Source organism: Oryzias latipes, chromosome 11 (genome assembly GCF_002234675.1).
Source record: "Oryzias latipes chromosome 11, ASM223467v1".
Lineage (NCBI taxonomy): Eukaryota > Metazoa > Chordata > Actinopteri > Beloniformes > Adrianichthyidae > Oryzias > Oryzias latipes.
The window spans coordinates 3552698-3573660 of record NC_019869.2 but is presented as its reverse complement, the minus strand read 5'-3'; the positions used below and the strand labels follow the sequence as shown (position 1 = coordinate 3573660).

General features: G+C 38.1%; 1 protein-coding gene across 2 annotated transcripts in view; it reads right to left on the bottom strand.

Moving 5' to 3' along the window:
- Positions 1-20963, bottom strand: part of LOC101155942 (glutamate receptor ionotropic, kainate 5) — a 250105-nt gene that overhangs the window by 10132 nt on the left and 219010 nt on the right. For both annotated transcript variants that reach the window (XM_023960344.1, XM_023960345.1), the window contains exons 14-18: positions 19696-19809; positions 8240-8349; positions 6425-6598; positions 3724-3889; positions 2153-2378 (exon numbers count right to left, since the gene is read on the bottom strand). In XM_023960344.1, coding sequence (XP_023816112.1) covers positions 2153-2378; positions 3724-3889; positions 6425-6598; positions 8240-8349; positions 19696-19809 — 790 coding nt within the window. The remainder of the gene's footprint in view (positions 1-2152; positions 2379-3723; positions 3890-6424; positions 6599-8239; positions 8350-19695; positions 19810-20963) is intronic.

The following is a 20963-nucleotide window of genomic DNA, read 5'->3' as shown; positions in this document are numbered from 1 at the left end:
AGAAAAAAAGGGAAATGTGCACATTTTTACAAAACCTATTGATAAAACACAAATACAGCAAGAACTCATCCTGGGAGTCGATTTATTATTGTGATTCTACATTAGTTCCTTCAAATCTTGTATTACTCCAATTAAAAAGCAAAATACAAATTCATTTTTTTAAATCTTAGGCTCGCCGCCTCTTTCCGTCTTTTTCGCAGCCATTTTCCTCTTGTTCTCTGCGGCTCTGACAGCAGACGTGGGCCTTGCGGCGTGAACTTCACCCCCGCTGATTATCAGTGGGGCTGTTTACACGGCTCTCCCCCCTGACTTTGGCTCCGTCTCTGTTAGTTCGGTTAGTGCTTAATCAACTGTTGATGGCTGCAGTTCTGCTTTATTTGTAACCTGATTAAGGTCTTTACCAGTCTGCCGACTGCCTGCTTGTTCACTTCATCTGCTCTAATCTCTTCATCTGAACTGCACAGATGAAGAACTGCACTCAAAAGCAGAGACCGTCTGCATTCTGGGTCTTGTTCGCTGTAAATTAAAATATCTAATCTGTGTTATATGTAAAAATTAGCAATGGTGAAATCTTTTTTTTTCTGTGGTCTTTTTTTTAACCCAATCTAATTTTTATTTCAATCTTTAAAAGTAAGTAAGACGTTAAGTTAGACTTTAAAGAAACCGATAAATCAATAAAAGCTATTTCTGTTTATGGTTTCTTGGTAAACACTTCAAATAAATCTCTCCCACTTTTTTAAGTTTTTCCTTAAAAATCTCTGCAGTCAGTTAAAGCTCATGGTTTCTTCTTCTTAGGTTATGAGACTGTGATTTTAATATATATATATAAATGTAATTAACGAAGTGAATGATACATAATACGGAAAGGATTCAAGATTTCTGTTCAAAAGGAGCAAAAATAAATCTCTTATTTGCAAATACCTTATGAGTAAATGGTCTTTCTACTAAGCAATCCACGACTCTTGAAGATGTTTGTTAGAACTGGAATCTGAAAGGATTTTGCATTTCCAAAGGCTGCCGTTTGAGCAGTCTTCTTTTTTCATGCCATTTCTACAGTTTTACACTATTTTTATTACTCAACTAACAGACTGATTGAAAGGTCGACGGTCTTTGAACCATTTAGGCCTTAATCACATACTGGTGTAAGGGTGCTGTAGATCTTTGGGTTTTCTGGGTCCGCACAGCCGTTGTGCAGAACCCTTACACCACATTCTAGTTATTAATAAGGTTAGGATATTGGCCCCTTACTGACCCCACATGAAGACCCCACACACAGGATGTGAAGGGGATACACACAAGCCACCCTCAGATTGTCTAATTTCCTAAAATCTAACAGTCAGGCTACAGCGGCTGGATAGTTCAGTTGGCGGACCGTCACGCCCGAAACCCTGGAATAGCTTCCCAGGGCAGGCAATGATCTATGAATCCAGTATGGGTCCCCAGGCCTTTTGCGCTGCGGTCTATCCGGGTCTCCCTATGCCTTGAAAATACAGAGAGGTGTCAGGTAGGGCATCCGACGTGAAAGCTCTCAGCCAAACCACCTGTGGCGACCCCTAACGGAGTAAGATAACTGGTGAACTTACAGTCAGGCTGCATGTAAGTAACCTTCATCAGTTGAACAGTCCCTTGCACAGTCCGCTGGATTGTGGGGTGTCCGAAAATGAGAAATCTGTACGATACATCTCCATCTCACCTGCTTCACTTATTTTACTTGGGTAACCCGTTTGTCCTCCATTCATGTTTCTTGGTTTAATCCACTGTTTTGAGTCAGATCTTTGTTTAGTCAGGACAAGATTTAATAGTAAGGAGATAATATTTTGGAAAACAAGCAAAAATCTCCTCTAGTCTCTCTCAGTGGATGTGTGGATGTGAATTTGTTGATGCCACTGCAGTTAAAAGAAAGAGGAAATAATGGAGAGCATTTCAATTTTCACCGAAATTCTTCGGTAAAGTTTAAGGGTTTAAAGGCCTCAACAGCTTATTCTGTGATCAAATAAAGGATCCTGGGATTGTTAAGGCATTGGTGTATGTTTCATATTTGCTTATTGACTTACTTTTAAACATATTGAAATGAGTGTTTTTGCTTGAAAACAAAGCTGCTTGTGGTGGAAAGTTCAATTCTTGACCTGGGTTGTGTTTGGGTTCTGCTCACCCAGAGGCATCCCGATGCCGTATCCTTTGGTGTCTAGAAGTCCTCCGATCTGCGTGAGGTTGCAGTTTAGGCTCCGATAGTACTCGTTCATGGTGCTCTCCATCAGGAATGCATATTTGGAGTTGAGCACACGGGCGATGCCTTCCTCCGTGCTTTTTACGAACACACTGGGCTGCTTGGAATACATGTAGTTCCACATCCTCTGGTAGGTCTGGTACCGCGAATTCTGCAGAAGGAATCAAATGACAGAGAAATGAGGAAAACTTGCTGGCTAATGTCACAAATATGCCTTAAACATACTTGGATTTTGCAGAGTAACAGTATTCTGGAGGTTTTGTAGCAATTAATAGAATATGACACACAAAAAATTATTTTGATTGTCATTAGTTTCCAATTAAACAATTCAAAGTAGTAATACCAGGACAAAACGATACCTTTCTACAGATCTATTGCCTTCAAGAACTAATTGACTATATTGTCAAACATATTTGATTGTCTTTATGCCAATGGACTCCTGTCTCAATTGTGAAAAGGTTTAATAGGATGTTGGTCCATCGTCTGCAGCCATTGCAGATGCCACTTTTTAGTGAAGGTTTTCGTCAAGTGAAGGGGTGAGTTTATGGAAATGTTGGATCTTTCAAATGAACAAGTTTGACGCTGATTTTGGACAGGAAGTCCTGGATTTGACTCTACCCTCAAATCTATCAGGCCCAGATTTAGCCAGCCCCACTAAGGGGTGCAAGAATATCAGGGGGGAAAGTCTGAATGTGCTGAGAGCATGGGTTCCTCCAAGCCGCTAAACCGCTATGAAAACCATCATATCAGATCATCAATTCAAATATTTATCTTCTACGTTGACCTATTTGATATGCCTTATTCGTTTTATGTGGAATGCTCTTCCTGACACCAGCCTCTGTGTTGACCGGACTTGGGACCGGCACAAGCAGGACACTGTTTGTGCCCTGTTGAGGCTGCATTTATCTTTTCTTTTATTTTCATGTCTATCCATGTATCAGCATGTCTGTCCATCCATCCATCATTCATTTTCTTTTTACATTTTTTGAATAATTGTTTTTGTTGATAATTTGGGGGCAAAAGTTCTTTTTTTGTGTATTTTTGTTTTGTTTTGTTTGTAATTCTTTAGGAAATTTTGAACTTTTGCAGGTCATCAGGATTTAGGGGGCAGTGAGCCTTCTTTGTGGACTTGCAGTCATGTTGGAACAAGAAGGTGTCATCTTCAAACATTTTTTTCAAATGAAAAGATCATAGAAGAATTTGCTGAAGCGTTTTTTGTTGTTTTTTTTTTTTTTTGGGGGGGGGGGGGGTCGAGCCTCACACCATAATACCTCCTCCACCAAACTTTTTCAAATTTGGAACAGTGCAGTTCAAAAGTTATCCTAAAAACATTTCCAAATCAAGAGTTATTTATCAGAATGCTGGATGGAGAAGAGGGATTTCCTACACCGACACATGTTGCTCTCACTCTAAACCGAAAGTCCACGTAAAGTTTTGTAAAAGCAATCGGCATGATTTTAGGAAGAAACCCAATAGGAGCTCCCTCCCTGACTCACCATGAAGAAGGTCATGGTGGATCCTCCATGGATCGTGCCGTACTGAATGTTGGTTTGGTCCGCCAGGTCATCGGCGGACTCGATGGGCGCCTCCATCCTCTGGACGGTGAGAAATGCTGCCAGGTTGGCCGTGTAAGAGGAGATAATGATGAGCGTGAACGCCCACCTGCAGGGCAGGAGGAGGAGGGTTTTAACCTTCATGTATCCCGCAGCAGTCTCAGAATAAACATGCCTCCTTTTTTCCCCCTCCATCTCGCAGGAGGGAGACAGATGGAGGGCGCTGCAGGAAACATCAGGAGTTTTAAGGTAAAAAGCATCGACCCAAACATGAAGCTGGGAAGCAGCAGAGAACAGATATCTTCGCTGCAAAGGAATTAAAAAAAGAAATGAGGAGAAAGGGAGTTAAGGGCTCCACTGCATTTTGCTGCTCAGGAAAGTGAGCAAATATTAGCAAGAGTCAGGGATAAAACTGTCGAAACACTAAGAAAACACTAAACAGGATTGAAGCACTTGAGTACATATGAATAAGTGCTATTTAACTCTACGAGTCCATTATTTCATTTGATTAAATTTGATTAGACACTGAATAATTTACATTATCAAAGGGGATGCAAAAACAAAACAAAACAAGCAACATAATGTTTTTCCCGACCTTGGCAGCTGTTTTCTCATTTGTTATTTTCCAGAAAAACAACAATTTTCTGTCAGTCCATCGGTAAAAATTAGGTGTGTAACAATTCCTCAATGGTGTTTTGGGTGTTTTTAACATGTTTTTGTGGCAATTTTACTGATTATGGAGGACATTTATGAAGAAAAATGGGCTCTAAATTGCACTTCTGAGTATTACTTTATCCAAATTGTTGTCAATCAGGAGCAGAAGAATAAATGGATTTTGAAAATGATTGTTTTTGTGATGTAGGAAATAAGCCGGACGGCTCCAATATAGCTTGCCATTTGTGCTGCACGGGTAATGCAAGGTTGGGGGTGTGAAGGGCTAGTGGGAGAGCATGTGAACAAAGAGCTCTCAGGAATGAGTAGAGGGGGTGGGGTGGGGTTTTTCGGTGGAAACAGTCCCACCCACAACTCAGAAGTGAATTTCTTATGAACCACTGCTGCTTTGAAAAACGATGTCCTAGAAAATGAAAAAGATGAAAACGTCATACTCATAATTAAAAGACTTGCTTTGTCCATAGATCAAATCCAGAGTAACTAAAGCAGGGGGATTGTTGACATATGGCTTTACAATTTAAAAAATATTTCTTTTATAAACCATGACTTAGCCTTATTTCTCCACTATTTTCCTTTATTTTGAGTAATGATTTAGCCCGACATTCAGCACTCAAAGACGGACGGATGAGACAGGCGTAAGGAGGTTCCAGCATGTATCACAGACATTATGGGCTTTTGTGAGGTTAACTATCAGACATCCAGAGGGCCGTGAAAAGATGCTGATGGGCCCTCCGGTCCCTCCAGCATCACTGCACCATCTGTTAGACTGCAGCGACTGGGGAAAGAGGAGGGGGGGGGTTGGGAATTACAGTAAATTCAGATAATAAATATATTAATAATAAAAAAAGTCCTTGACTTTGATCCATATAAATATTTTTGAAGTCAAAAGTAGAAAACAACAATAAAATAATTAAAAATCTGGAATGTCCCAAACCAGACATGACCACTAGGGGGTTGAATAAAATGAAATGAGAGTTTAATTGATGGTAAAGTGGTTAAGGTGGTGAGTCAAATAGTAATGATACACATATTAAGTGCCAGGATATTTTTCTACAACAGAGTTCTTTGGTATTTAATTATAAAAAAAAAAAAAAAAACATTGCTGTGAAAATTACGTTTGTTCATTTATTTTTTACACTTTTTAGATAAATATTCATAAGAGTGGGTACATCTATAGGATGAGTTTGGGAAAAGCAGGATTAAAGATTTTAGTGTCTGAAGTAGAGAAGACAACGTTTACGTTTAATTTAATTCATGTATTTATCTATGTGGTCATCGGTAATTGCTGCTAACCAACATGAACGAACAAACACAAAAATTGTGAAATTAACTTTAAAATCCTAGATGATAATTGTTCAGTGGCTTTCCTGGGTTACTCTAGTGGGTAAAAAACATTAAAAAGAGTCCTATGAGGTACATCTGCTTCTTCTGCTGCCTTTTTATTCACTAATTGTCTCTTTTGTTTTGCTTTTTTAGCATTATTTTTTGCTAAAAGAGTATCATGTTTTTTTTAAATTTCAAGTTTGAAATGATTGAAGCAAAATCAACAAACACATTTACAGAATCTATGTGCACAAAAACACAGAGAATTTGTCAGCAAAAACCTGCACGCACATGTTTACACCTTTACTTTTCTCCATCTTATACCACTGAAGCTTTTTCTCAATTTACTTGGGCAATAACTACATTGACCAATAGGGGGTGCTGTTGAACGCGTTTGCTAACCAGACTGTTGCTGTCACACAACAGACACAAAACCAAACTGTGGAGCGGTGTGTGATTCTGAGGGCCTGCAGCAAAATCCTTGTAAAGAAAATGCTTCAAATTATATGATCTCATATTGAAGCAACACGCTCAATGTTTCCGTTTTCTAAATCTCCTTTTGCAGGCTGACGCAAGGCTGGAATAAAAATAGACAAAGTTAAACAAAGAATGGAGGCAGATATTATGAAGAAGAGACTGAAACACCAACCAGACCCCGCTGACACAGCGGGTGGACAGCGCTCTCGGCATAATCTCTGAACCCTGCTGCATGAAGCCGCCCACCGGGAACCACAGACTGTTGCCCAGCGTGTACTGATTCTCCAGGATGTCTCGCCTCTCCCGAAAACACGGGTACGGATTATACCACTCGTAAGGGCTGAGTCTGAAAAGAGAAAACATAATACACTTTAAAACAAAAAGGTCTAAGCTGGAAGAGTTTGGCATCAATGAGATAACTGCACTTTTACACACGATGCCCCAAAAATGTCCCCAATTAACAAATACATGTTTGTATCAGGAGAGTTCATGTCTGCTAATGGATATTTAACCAGACCTTTGTTGAGATAAGATTGATAACTTCAGATTAAACTGTTTAATGAAGCAACTTTAAAGTTGTTTAGCTGTTGCCAAAGTCTGAAGAGCTGAAGTCAAAAGCTGCGTTCACACCGAACGCAATTCGCACCGGCCGCCTATCTTTGACCGCACGGTGAATTCTCTGCTCGCAGACTGTCCAATAATGTGTTCCCTAGCTCCTCCCACATGCCCTGAAGTGAATGCAGCTTCCTACTCCCAGGCTGCAGACCGGTACCGGTCTGTGGCACGGTTGGCACTGGGCATTGCAGGGAAAAAATAAAAAATAAAATCGACCTACATTTTTTTAATAATCTGATTCTGAAGGAAGTTTCATTTTAGAAAAATACTGGGTTCTCCCCACCACAACCGACACCACATCCGACTCTCTTGACGCATTTCAAGTCGCTCGGTCACACCTTGAAAAATACAGCAGCTGGGTCGACTGCTAAACAAAAAACAACGTTAACAAAAGAATTAATTTGTTTGGAAAGTTTCTTTTGGCAGAAAAGGTCCAGAGAGGAAATAGAGTTTTTGACTTCAAATAAAAGAAATCTGCATTTAACAGACAAAACCCAGGAGATTTTACTCCAAATATGAATTGTTTGCAACAGTTATTCCATAATAATAATAATAATAATGCACAATAATCAGCAATTGACTGTCTAATGTTATGAGGATGTTGCTAATAAAGCTGCTCAAAAGTTGGATTCACTTTACTTAATATATTTTAGAAAATACAAGATTTAGTGACCTCTGTTTTTTAATGTTTTTGCTTTTTTTAATTCATTGCATCTCAGAAGGCGGACATGGCTGAAGTTGGCGTTTGATTTTCCGCTTCCACTTTGACAGTTATGGGTTGAGGAGGAATTCAGTTTCACATTTTAATGGTTCCTAAACAAAATCTAGTGTACAAATAAAGTTTAAAGCAGATGCAGATATTTTACAGAGAATGAAGATAAACTTTATCCTCAAAAGTTACGGGAAACGGGAGGCTAAGAAAAAACAAAACAGAAGCCCTCTTCAGCCTTTTGTAGGCCGGTCCATGAAAACGTTTGATATTAAACCTGTCAGTGGCCTTAAAAGGTTTAGGGAGTGGGGCCCCTGGTCCCAAAGACTGGGTTTTATTTACAAAGTACATATAAAGTCAGACAGATGCAACAGAAAATAAATTCATGTACAAAAAACACTTTCAAAGGATAGTGACAAAATGATTAGAAGTTAACTTTGTGTTTTACTTTTTACTCTTTTCAAAAATGTTCCAATATTAAACCACACATTTTACTTTGAATAAAACTTAACATTAAGAAATGACTTCTTAATTTACAAGTGTTCTGTTTAGTTAACTCCCTATGAAAGGTGAGGCAACACTTTGTCTCACAGTCAAGGTGGAACTGCGGTAATGTGCAAATGTGCTCTGTGATGGATTAAAAGCAGAGGGCAGGTGTTTCACCTGGCAGCCAGGAAAAGGACGCAGCTGACAGCCAGGTAAGCCAGCAGCATGAAGAGCCAGACAGCTGGAGAGAACGGGTCCAGGAAGGAGAAGTAACCCGGTTTACGACCCTGAAACACACACACACACATGCACACACACTTTGTTAATTGAAAGTTAATTTATGTCTTGAAGCGCACCTTACATGTCCTTCAGGAAGCATCAGAGGTCGTTGATGAATAACCTCACTGTTGTTATGAAATGTTTTCTGTAAAAGCTGAATACATCCTCGTCGTATAGCCTGAACTGCTGCTTTATTTAAGAGATGTGGAACAGAGGGATATGTGCCTGAGAACAACTTCTACATGTTTGTTATCATTTTTGGTGTGTTCATATCTCTGTTTTTCAGGTTTGAGGAGGTTATGTTATTGCTGACCTGAAACAGACATTCCAGTGTTTTTATTTTTTGTGTTTCCCTCTGAGCGGTCATGACAGATGGCTGCTTCAAATGACTTCTTCAGTAAGAAATATTACACAAAAAATGTTCTTCAGTGTTTTCCGTAGGCTGAGGCCTTTTTGAGCTTTTTGTTCAACTTTTAAATTTGCTCTAATAATTTATGTTTAACCCCTTCATGACTGATTTTTGCAAGGATGTAAATATATTCATCAGTGTTTTTCCTTCAAGGTGATGCTGTATTAAGTGGAGTCTCCGATTTGTTGGTCTGATCCGATCTAGAAAAGGGGGACATGAGGTGGGTAAAACTGTTTTTGTGGCAACGCTTGATTTCCATGCTTTTTACCTTTTTTTACTAATGTTTTTGATTTTATTACACAATAATTCAACAATAAACTTGAAATGTCCAAAACACTCAAAAGTTTGTATTATTTTTATTGCAAAAATTACAAGAAAATGAGATCAAACATGAGATAAAAATAAAAATGGTATGAATCTACAGAGAAAAACAATGTAAAAATGCCTAAAAAAAACAGGCAAAGCTCCAATAAACTATACATAATGTTCCAAGAATTTATTAATATACAACAATTCTGTCAACTCTTATGTTTGCTTTAAACGACTTTTTGAAACCCTACAGTAAATTCAGTATGGAAAACTAGACAAACTCACCCGTGAATTCAGAGAAAATTTGGCTTTATTGAAACGATCTGGACTAATGTGAATTATCATAATAGTTTGATGTTTTTCATCCAATCTTGTGATGTTTTTTAAATAAAGCGAGTTGGATTTAGCCGTTTCCAATGACGATGAAAGCTTACCAGCTGTTTCCATAACAGCTGAACTTTTACTGACATATAAAAACAAAAGATATAGTAAAGGGAGTGCAGCAAAGCACAAAGGGATTTTTATGATTTTAATCCAAAAGAAATCCTAAATTCAACTGAGCTGTTCTGATCTTTGTTTTCAGTTTATCAATAATCTAAAAAAAAAAAAATAGTTACACAAAACCAGCAGTTACAACCCTAAACATCTCATTAGTCAAGACTACTTGTGCAGACAAGTTAGAAGTTAGGAACCTTTATGTTCTAAGTTCAGGGAAGCACACTGCAGTTTGGTAAATCTTTTTATAAATAATACATGGGGTTGTGTGTGTGTGTGTTTTATTCTCCAGCAGGTTTTTAAGCTTTAATCTCTCACACATAAGTCAGTGTGAGAGATGCATTGTGGGTAAGGAAAAATATTTGGGAGAAAAATGTTTAGTAGAGGAAAGAACCCGACACGCAGGGAGTTTTATGCTACTTTTTAAAGCTATGATCCGACAGAACAAATGATAAATAATACGTTTTATAGCAGGACTTACACTCAATTCTGATTGGCTGCAGGGTGTCCACTAAAAAGTGACACTGGACCCTTAAAAAAGAGGATTCAGTCAAACAGCCTAAATGTTCTATATCATTGCTCTGGCCTAAACGCCCGCTGGTAACAAGAACCACAGAAACTGTCTGTATTTCTTTTCTTATTTCTATAGAAATAAGAAAAGTATTTCTTATGTATCTATAGATACATAAGAAATACGTCTTAAAAAATAATGTAAGTAATAAATCATCTGTTTGTTAATGCACATGTAATGATCAGAGTTATAATGGTGGATATTTCTTTCTATAAAAGCGATCCAGGAAAAAGACTTCTGCTTTCTGATCTAGACAATAACCAGAAATAAGAGGTGAACTTTCCCCCTGAAACGATAATTTGCATCAACTAACATGACAGTCAGCTTAGATAGCACTTTCCTCCGCTGGTTAGTCCTGCAGCAAAAGAGCCATTTGCTGGATCTGTATTCGTCACATTACGTATAAAATAGTCTGCTTCTTGTGAATCACGTTTTAAATGTTAAAAATAACAAAGATGAAGAACTAATAATTGATTTAACATTTATTTCTTTCATAAGTGACCATAGTATAAGGTCCATTATCAGAAATTAACCCTTAGTAGTCTGAGGCTATTTGGACCTTTTTTTTTCTACCTTACAACTTGCATGATTGATTTATATTTAAAAAGTTTTTTTTTTTTTTTTTGTGGCAATGTTTGACAACCGTCCTTTTGTGAAACTGCAGCTCATTTTTTTTCTTACAGATACATATTTTTGATTGTATTACACAATCACCTTTGTGTAATACATTTACACACTTTTTTTGCTGCAAAATACAAAAATATTGAGATCAAACTGCTTTAAGCTTCTATAACAAAAGATAAAACATGTAGAGAGAAAAGGTATAAATCCACAAAGCAAAGCTAAGGTCAAAACCTCTTAAAAAATGTCTAAAAGAAAAAAAAAAAAACTGGTGAAGCTTCACTAAACTATAAGCAAACTGAATGCAAAGTTCCAAGGATTTATTCCAAGGTTATCACAACTATGTGTCATAGTTGAATGAAAACAATGCTAATGTGGGTGGGGGGTGGGTCATTGTAAACAGCTGATCTGATTGGCAAACTCATCGGTGAGTTCAGGGTCTTCTGAAGGTTAATGGATAATGAGGAAGCTTCTGCATCGTCTATTTGGTCTAAATGCGAAATTCCTATTCCATGGTCAATTACAAAACAAAAATATGCATTCCATCAATTTGTAGTACTTTAATCTTGTTATTTCTAAGGTTTTAATCACTTTTTTCACACAAAAACTGACATTAGATACGTGCTGTGACACGTTGTCATGGTAACAGCCTCAAGGAAAAGCTGATCGTCGTCATAGGTCCCAAAAAGAGCATCAGTTCAGGGAGAAAATTCACCTCTCGTCGCTTGTTTTAGTCCAGATGATGAAGCAAAAGTTTGATCAAAGAAACAAATCTCAAGTCTAAACAGTTCTTTTCCTCCTCCTTAGATTCTTTTCCCTCTTTCTCTTCTCCTGCATCACAGTCTTCAAAGTGATAAAATTAACCAGACAGGTTAAGGTAAACCATAAAGTCACACGTGTTTTTTTTTACTGTTTTGATTTTGCGATAAACTGTGGAATAAGGTTTGCCAATTTTTTTTTTTTTTCAATGTAAACAATTGGAATTCCAACTAGCGTTTAGGCCAGCGCAGTGATATAGAACATTTGGGTTATTTGGCCAGAACTTCTTTTGTAGGTGTGGTATATGACTTTTTATTGCAACCTTGCAGCCAATCAGAATTGAGTATTCACCTGGACCATGGTATAACATCTGATGAAGAGGCATGAGTGGGATTAGGGGTTCAGTGTGGATGGGGATGGGGGCTGTATTATATTTTTTATACTGTTCTGCTTGTTTTATGCGTTTGTTGGGGTGTAAAGCACTTTGTGTTGTGTTCTATATAGAAGGTGCTATATAAATAAAGATTGATTTGACGTGATAATGGACGCCTTGGTGCGCTCTATCTTTTATCCCTCCTTACAGTAATAAGTGAGGTGTTATAATTAGCAAACTTAACTGTAAACAAACAAATATAAATAAACAGTTTGGATCTAAAATCTAAGTATTTTTAAAAATACAAAGTTAAATCAGGATCGGATGTGTAAAAAAATGAACTGTAATTGAAAAAAACAAGCAGCCTTTGAATTCATTGAGGGCCCCCCCCAGCAGATAAATCCTGTCGATACCTGCATATCATACATCAGAGGGGTCGCACTCAGTGAGATCAACCTTTCTGTTTACTTGAGGAATTTATGGCACCTCAGTTCAAACTCAGTCCAATTCAGACTGAGCCAGGAGGCGGAGGAGGATCTCCTTTGGATTGTGGCGAAACCTTTTTAACAGTTCATCAGCGTGAGAGCATAAATTGCCACTGCGGGGCCATTACTGTGAGAAAGAAAAAAAAAAGGGCTGTCAGTCAACTTAATCCTTAAATAAACACTTAAGAAAATGCAGCTGGGACGCTGTTGAGTGAGAGCTGTACACAAATTAAGCAGCTGACTGATGGCTGAGTCAATACACTGATGCCGTCACAGTGGACTGGATCAAACATGGAGGACAGATGGTGGAGGTGCATACTAATGAGCTGCAGATGCACATCATCTGCAGGCAGGGACGATGCAGCCATCGTAATCCAGCCCTCAAGGAGATGCAAAACAGCCGCATAATGATAACAAGGAAAAAAAAAAAAAAATCAAGAAATGTTTCATCAACATTGATTGTTGCTGGGGAAGACGTGTTCTTGCTTTCATGTAAATCATTTTGCCTCCATGTTTTGACACAAAGCTGCAGTAATCCTGAAGCACAGTTATTGTTTTGTAATGGTTACTGTGAAATACTGATTAATCCTTCACTTTCACAGGGGTACATGCAGTACATAACAAGCTTATGAAGGAAACTCGATCTCAAAATGAATCTCTGAAGTAGAACCGGTTTAAGCAATAACAAACTCAATGGGAAGTGATTGAAATGAAGGAAAAATACTGATTTTAAATTATTCTAGGCTAGCTCTACCAAGTCCAGGACTTGTTGACATTCAAGACCTATTAAGTTCAATTCAATGCATTGTCAAGTCCAGCCGCTGTACTCGTATAGCAAAGAAGTATATCATTTTAGTGCTTGTAGTGGTCTTTTAATGATGATTATGCTGTTTTTAGACACACACACACACAAAAAAACTGTTGTTTTCTACGAAGGTTTTCCCATCATCTCTTTCTTTAAACTCCCTCCTGCTAGCTTACAGCTCTTGACACCCCCATCCTGACGTTACCAGTTAGGTTACAAATGTCAGATGTCAAAGGAAAAATGTGGCCGTGCAATATCAAGTGAATGAACACTAAAAATGTAAATAACAATGAATTCATCTGGGAAAAGGAGAGAGTAGAGGAATCAAAATATTGCTGGAAATTGACTGATAAAGTTGTGGCAGTTGTCAGTATCAATAAAGTTCCTGCCAGCATAGCTTTTTGTGAAAATTATTTATATTAATAAAAAAAAAAAACGGAGGTTTATTTTTTTTCTATATGCTATTCCTCATTATTGGTCACGACTTTAAACTGATAGAAGTTTAAACTCCCACTCCCATCATGTTTTATAAAAGCATTCATAGTGCTCTTTAAATTATGATTTTGAGCCGATTTAAAAATAAAAACTGCGTTGTTTTCGAGGTCATAGTTTCTGCAGAGTGGCAGTAGTTCATTAAACGTTTGCCTCTAAGCTGTCCAGGACTGTTAGCACGGACCAGGTCCGACCTTACCTACCGACATCCATTTGTTTACACTCGCTCCTGCTAGCTTACAGCCCCTCACAACCCTGACATGAAGTGCAATAAAAATGGCGAGCAATATCAGAGCAATCCAGCTGTACACTTTTGAGGCAGATTCCAGCTCAGAGGAAGACAATAAAGACGTACACGGATCTATTTGTCTAAAAGTGGATATATCAGAATGGGGCGGAGCAGGAAGCTTGTGGCTTGCTGCTGTATGTACTACGACCCTATACTACAACCTCTCTGCAATGGCATTTTTTTTTCCACAATTTTTAATAAAGAAATACTCAGAAATGCTATTTTAATCTTGATTTTCTTTATAAATGTCCTCCATCATAAAAAAAAAAACTAATGCTACAAAAACAAGCTAAAAAAACCCAAAACACAATTTCCATTGGAGTGAGTCTTTGAAGTAAAGGGCCTTTCAGACAGAATCGTCACAATGTTTTAGAGTCCTGCAGATCTTAGTGGAAGAAGAAAGCCAAACTGAAATTTAAGGATAAATTTAAGTCTTTTCTAAAAAAAAGTGTTTGCCCAAACGTGTGGCCATTTTAGTTTTTTAGAAGATAACATAATTTAGAAGTCAGTTCTGGCAATTAAACGTTCAAATGGACATTACATTGACCTTCACTTCTGCAAGTGGAGCAGCCTTTTCTGGCTCGAAGCGAAGGTCACAGATGGAAATCAATGGAGGTGTTAAGAGGTTAAAGGTATCGTGAGAATTATCTTCACATTTTCTCCCTTAAAGAGGGTAAAAAACCTTATTTTTTCTGGTTATTCTTGGTGATTTAAAAATCTGTAAAGACCGCAAAGGTATAATACTCCTCAGCTAAAGTAACCTCAACAATAAATAAAACAGATTAATGTGACGCAGGCAGAAGAATCTTAACAGTTGTACATCAGTCAGCCTTCTCTAAGGCCGGAGAGTGGAAGAAGAGAATTGTGTGTGGGTGTTGAATTCACAATGCTGGACAGAAAATACTAAAAAAGCATGCTTTGCTTTTTCCAGGCGTGGGCAGATCTTTTGATCTGCAAGGTCTATTTAACAATAAGGGGGTTAAGAGCTGGAGATGCAGGAAGGAGACAGACCATGCACCGGTTTAAAGGAACGTTCAAACTCATTTTCACATTAGGGGACAAAGTGTAATTCAGAGCCTGGTGTTTTTATCTGTGAAGTGAGTCAGCCCGGATACCCGCTAGCAGCAGTGTTGTTTAGTAAGCTTATACTAAGTGGAAGCATTTTGTGTGAATGGAAATGAGAAGAAGATACTAAACCGATAGTTTAAGGGTCATTAGTTGGAATTTCATATTCTTTCTAATTGACAGCACTAGGATGACAGAGTTAGAAGAAAAAAAAAGAGATAAAAGTTCAGTCCTAAAGGCTTTTAATGAGTCAAAAAAGTGGTTAATTGTATCATTGTGAGAATCTAACTTTGAGATAAATATGTCTTTTGTTGCTGGGAGTGGAGCTATTTCCCTGTTTTGGTTATTCCTGGGTCTTCTGAAGCCAGACTCAAAAATTAGTCATTTTTCTAGGTTCAAAGATTAGATTTCTAGATTAGAACAATTTAAGATATGAAAATAACAGAAACTGGGAAAATTAAAGTCTTGTAAAAATATATACCGAACATATGACTGTAGCCATCTTTAAGTTATTTAAAAAAACAGTTTGGACTTTTTTTTTAAAGAAAATCTTACTTTTGAGGGTTTTGCCATGATGTGGCCGTTGGTGAAAATAGACAGATACGCTCAAATAAAATAAAAAGAAGAAGATATAGAACTCATATAAAAATCAATACAAGTCTTAAAAGTGAGAAATTCTATGTATCATCACTTCCCATAATATTAACTGACTTTTGCATGTTTTTGGTTTTTGATCCAGTTTCTGTTAACCTCTCACGGCTTACCGTAGCTTTCCTCGAAGTCCATGCTAATGAGATGTTAAAGTCAATCCCCACAAGTAATCAGGATTAGTTTCTCGGCATTGTTACATACGGACTGGTTAACCTCTGTGTTCTGATGTAGGATGTGCTTCACGGAGTCTAAGACAAATCCCCAGCCGCGGCATTGACGGCTAATTTCGCTTCGAACACGTCGAGTTGCACATTAAAGCATTGAGACACAAAAGAAAACATTTTCTGAGAAAATGCGTCAACGCTGGCAGCTGAAGCTAAAGAGGAGGCAGAAGGATGCCTGTGAAAGGATGAAAGTAATCTGAATAATTTCCCAAATGCTAATTTAAAGAATTGAGAAAAAACAAGCAGAAAAAATAATAAACAGAAAAATGTAATATTAACTATGAAAACTGCAGAATTGAATGGTGATTGCTAAGCTAAAATGAAATTGTTCAGAAAAGGTTTCCTGTAAAAAAATATATGTTAGATACTTCCTGAGATCAGGAAAAATAGAAAAATAATGATTCAGAAAAGGCCAAAAAAAGGTATAATGTTCAGAGTCCCCTTTGTATATTTAGATAGTTTGCTAAAGGACAAGAAATGCGAAATTCTAAACATGGATATTTCAATGTCAGACATTTACTTTAAATAAGAAAATTCTTCCAACTTTAAATTATGTTTTTAACTCTCAAAGATCCTAAATCTTGAAGTGTTGGAAGGTCCAAACTCTTTTTAAATGTCCCTTGAATTGAGTGTTAAAGCTAAAATGACAGAAGTCAGCAGAAATACAAGCAGATATTAAATACATTGAAACTAGAACCTGAAGTTTCTGATAACAGAATGCTTAAAGTCTTTTGTAAAAGCATTCCCAGTGGTCTTTTAATTATAATTATGCAGTTTTTAGCCAAAATAATTAAAAAAAGGTTGTTTTCTAGGACATGTTTCTGCAGAGCGACACTATAGTGTATTTGAAATTTGACTCTGAGAACAACGCTTCCCTTTACTGAGAGCTCTTTGTTTACACTCTCTCCCTCTAGCTTACATCCCACTCATGGATTTAAACAAAGCAACACTCAGAAATGCAGTTTTAATCCTAGTGGTTCTAATATATGCCCCTTCAACATCAGAAAAATGCCAAGAACCTGCCCAAAACCTCTAAAAAACACTATATGTTCATTGAAATGGGTCTCAAAAATCACAACTACCTGCTAAAGATGTCTTATTCCTTTAAGCGTATGAACCAGGAGAAGATCTTTAAACTCAGAACATTTCACACTTAAACAGGCAGAACAGAAAAAAATGAACCTGCCTCTGCAGCCTCCCATGATGCCGTTTTTTTTTTTTTTGCCGTACAGCACGCAATCATCCGAAATGCGAACGGTAAACGGACAAAGTGCTAACCTAAATAGGAATAAATGGGAACTGATTTCACAGCGCTCTTAATTATTTACCAAAGCCTGTTTATATGCAGACAAACAAGTCGCTGCTGTGCATACTAGTCTGGTTTGACGCTGCGGCGCGCCCTCGTTTAAAGATGCATGTTTGTGTTGCTGTGTTGGACTTGGTCCCTGTAAAACATGCTGCAGAAAAGCATCGGGGGGGGGGCCATACAAACATCACACCGACACATTCAGCTGCCATCGGATTAAGCAAAAAAAGGGAAAGTGTGAAAGAGGTTTTACATTCCAGGCAGGGAATCATCAGGCCTCCCCTTCAGAGGCTAGAACTTTCTTTTTTTTAAAGCGGCCTGCAGCTACTTTCCTCACTCCCCCTCCCTTGTTTTTTTTTTATTTTTTGCCCTCTCTGTGTTCTCTGCGTCTCCCCAGTCGGTCCAACCTCTGTCCCTTTGTTGGCTGTGGTGATATTTACTGCTGCTTTGTTTGGCGCTCGCAGTTTGACTGAGTGACCCCAGAGGTCCAGCGACTGTCACCGCCTCCGGCGGCAGAGCTGCTGCTGAGAAGCCGGCCTCTGCTGCCGCCGCAGCCCACTCTGTCTGAATTCATCAGATCATCAGTCACACACACACGGTCAGGGGGGGGACGGGACGGAGAACGTCAACAGGTGCAAACACTCTGCTGTTCAATTTGTAAAAGTTTGTGGGGACTCTGCAGGAAGGACTAAAATAAATAGACCTTTTAACACCTTCTCAAAAAGAGGGCAAAAAGCCTGAAATGCCTTGATTCAACGAGCCAAAGTCTTTTCACACTTCTATCCTCAGAATTGGATGCTTCCGGCCGCATTGCAGTGTTTAAAACTAGAGGTAGGTGTTTTTTTTGTTTGTTTTTTTATAAAACATACATTTGTACTACAGTACAGCTGGTTAAACAAACAAAGAAAAAGAAGCATCTTTAAAAATACCTGTTAGAAATATTGTGGCACACGTATTTACTGCACACTGCTGCATGTACTTTAGGTGCATCCAATGTTGATTGCACGTATTAACCTAACCCTAACTGCAGCACTGGCCCCACGTATTTAGGAAATTACATTGGAACAGTCACATATATAATACTGACCATAATAGCAGTTGCTGCTGTTTGTTTATCTGAACGTTTCTTGATTCACAACATTGAGCATTTTTCTGTCGTTTGGGGATAGTTGTTGTTCTGAATTCACGCTTCAGCTTCGTCTTGTTTCAGGACCGTTTGTCTGCGGTCACTGCTTTCATGAATATGAAGCAACAGAATTGACTCAAGAGTGTTGTCATATCAATCTAGGTGTAGCTGAGCTAGACAAGCACTGAAATAGAAAATAATGTGCTCCTCAGATATCTAAAAAGGCAGACTCTAAAGGCCAATGGAAGCATCACTTCTGGTGCAATACACAGAGATAATCGTTTAACTTGCAGCCTGTTCATTTGACTCATGATGACTAATAACGTCCACATTTGTAGTTTAACTTTGGGGTTAAAAGTTTTTCTCCTAAACAGCCAATCAGGGAGGAGATTTGCAGTAGATCCCACAAAGCCAGGACAGACAGACTCAAAGACAGTTATTTCCCATGGTCCATCAGGCTTCTTTTCATCTTTTATATATGTCTTTATACATATTATTTATGTTGCGTACATTTTTTTGGTTTTTTTACATACATTTAAAGCATTTTACATGACTTAACTGATGACAAACACTGATGAAAACAAGGGCCTGGTTATAACTTTTAAAGGACATATTTAGTGTCGGTATCTTTCCACTGAGCAGCAGGATGACCTTCGTGACGGGAGACAGGAGGAGAGAGCAGACATCCTTGATTGGACACCACATCCAGATGGACACACCTCCGTGACCATATGAAGCCATCAAGTGATCGGCGTGCTCCTCCCCTCCTGAAACGGGGCTGGGTGTGGAACCGGTTGATTATTCCTTGCAGGGGGAACGCCCCCGCTGCCTTAAAATGTGCCTAATTTTCACTGCTGTTGGTTGGTCAGCGATGCATGCTGGTCGACACCCGCAGCCTCGTAAAACTTGATCCAACTTTTTGATGACCATTTTAACAAATAGATGTATTTTTTTAACCACGTTTTTGTCACCTACTTCATCAACCAACTCAGGGAGGCAAGTATATCTATACTGCTTTTTTGTTTTTTTGGCTGTATATAATTGAAATGTAATAAAATAGAACCAAAAAGAATAAAATAAAAGTTCTTTGTTCCCCAACTCAGAAAGTAACTGCACAACATTTATTTTTATTTTATATTAGAATTCTGGCTGTTTTCCAGTGCAACAGACAAAGTAATTTATTTGCCTTAAAGGTAACATCAAAGACCGGGGATTATTTAAAAAGCACTGGCTATTTTCAAATAACTGACAAGAGAATAACATGATTGAATGAAGTCACATGACCCATTTGTTTTTTTCTTTTTAAAGTTTTGACAGAACGAGTATACTCGATTTATGTAAAGAGGAGTTTAAAAAATGTAAAAGTTAGTTTACCAGATGGACTCGATACAAGATGCTGATCCCCAGAGTCATGAACGGTTTGGAGAAATCAATCACCTTCTCCCTCTCAGAGGTGATGGTGAAACCAGCAACCGCCAGGTCTGCTTTCTGCAAAGAAAAGGAGGAAAAAGGCAGAGCTGCAATGAAAAACTGTGTGTTAGCAACAGCAGACACACAGTTAGTGTGGAGACAAAACAGGAGGATGGAACGGGGAAAAGCTTACTGTCTTGGCTGTGCACAACACAAAAGAATAAAAGAGAGCAACAAACACACTAAGAGGAGGGAGGAAGAGTGTGACCTGGATGCTAAATGAGGTCAAACGTTTAGAACAAAATAAGATACAAGTGCTCAGATGGAAATTGGAGGTTTCTTTGGAACTTAATAAATAAAAGAATAATCTTGTTAATTCACTTGATGTGTGTATTTACCTTTTTTCATTTATTAATATAATTTATTCTTTAAACCTTAAATCCCAGAGACGCTTCTGGTGACACAGATTGGTTGAGCATTTCAGATAAACCTCAAATCTTTTTGGCTGATTTGAAGCACTTCTCACAACCAGTAAGATTGTAAAAACCTTTCCCAAACTGAATATCTTTGATGCAAAAATGCATTTTAAAGAACAAACTTTTGCTGTTGCTTCATTTCAGGGTTGTTTAAGAAACAAATTGTTTTTCCATCAACACAGAAGCCAAAAAATGCATAAATGAAGCGAATAAGTGAATAGGGTGTGACAAAGTGGCGTCACAGCTTGCAGGACGGCGCCTCAACACCAGCCTGAATTGTTTGCTCATCTCTTTTCTCCCAGCCCAGTAGCTGTTCACACATGCACACACCCAGGTAAACAAATCATTCACGCTTTACCGCAACTTAATAGCCCCATTTTGTTTCATTCTAAGAGTGCAAACTTGGTTTTAAACAGAATCTTACTCACCATCTAGTTTTCCCTCCACAAACAGCCAAACCAGAGCATTGTACACATCAGCAAACATATCCACAGGAAACAGGAAGTGAATTCATGTCAGAATTGTTTGTTTTTTTTGCGTTATTTCCCTTTAAGTCTAATGGATTTTTCTTTTCAAACATCTATATTACATTTGTTACTACTGGGGTTGTGTTTAAGAATCCCACAACTTGCAAAGCAGGAGTTTTTTTAGAGAAGTTTTTGATTAATTGGCTTGTGGGAGGGGCTAAGCCTTTTAAAGGGCTTTCCCATTTGAGGAGAGCAGTTTTAAGTAGTGGTGGCAACAATCTCTCCCAGA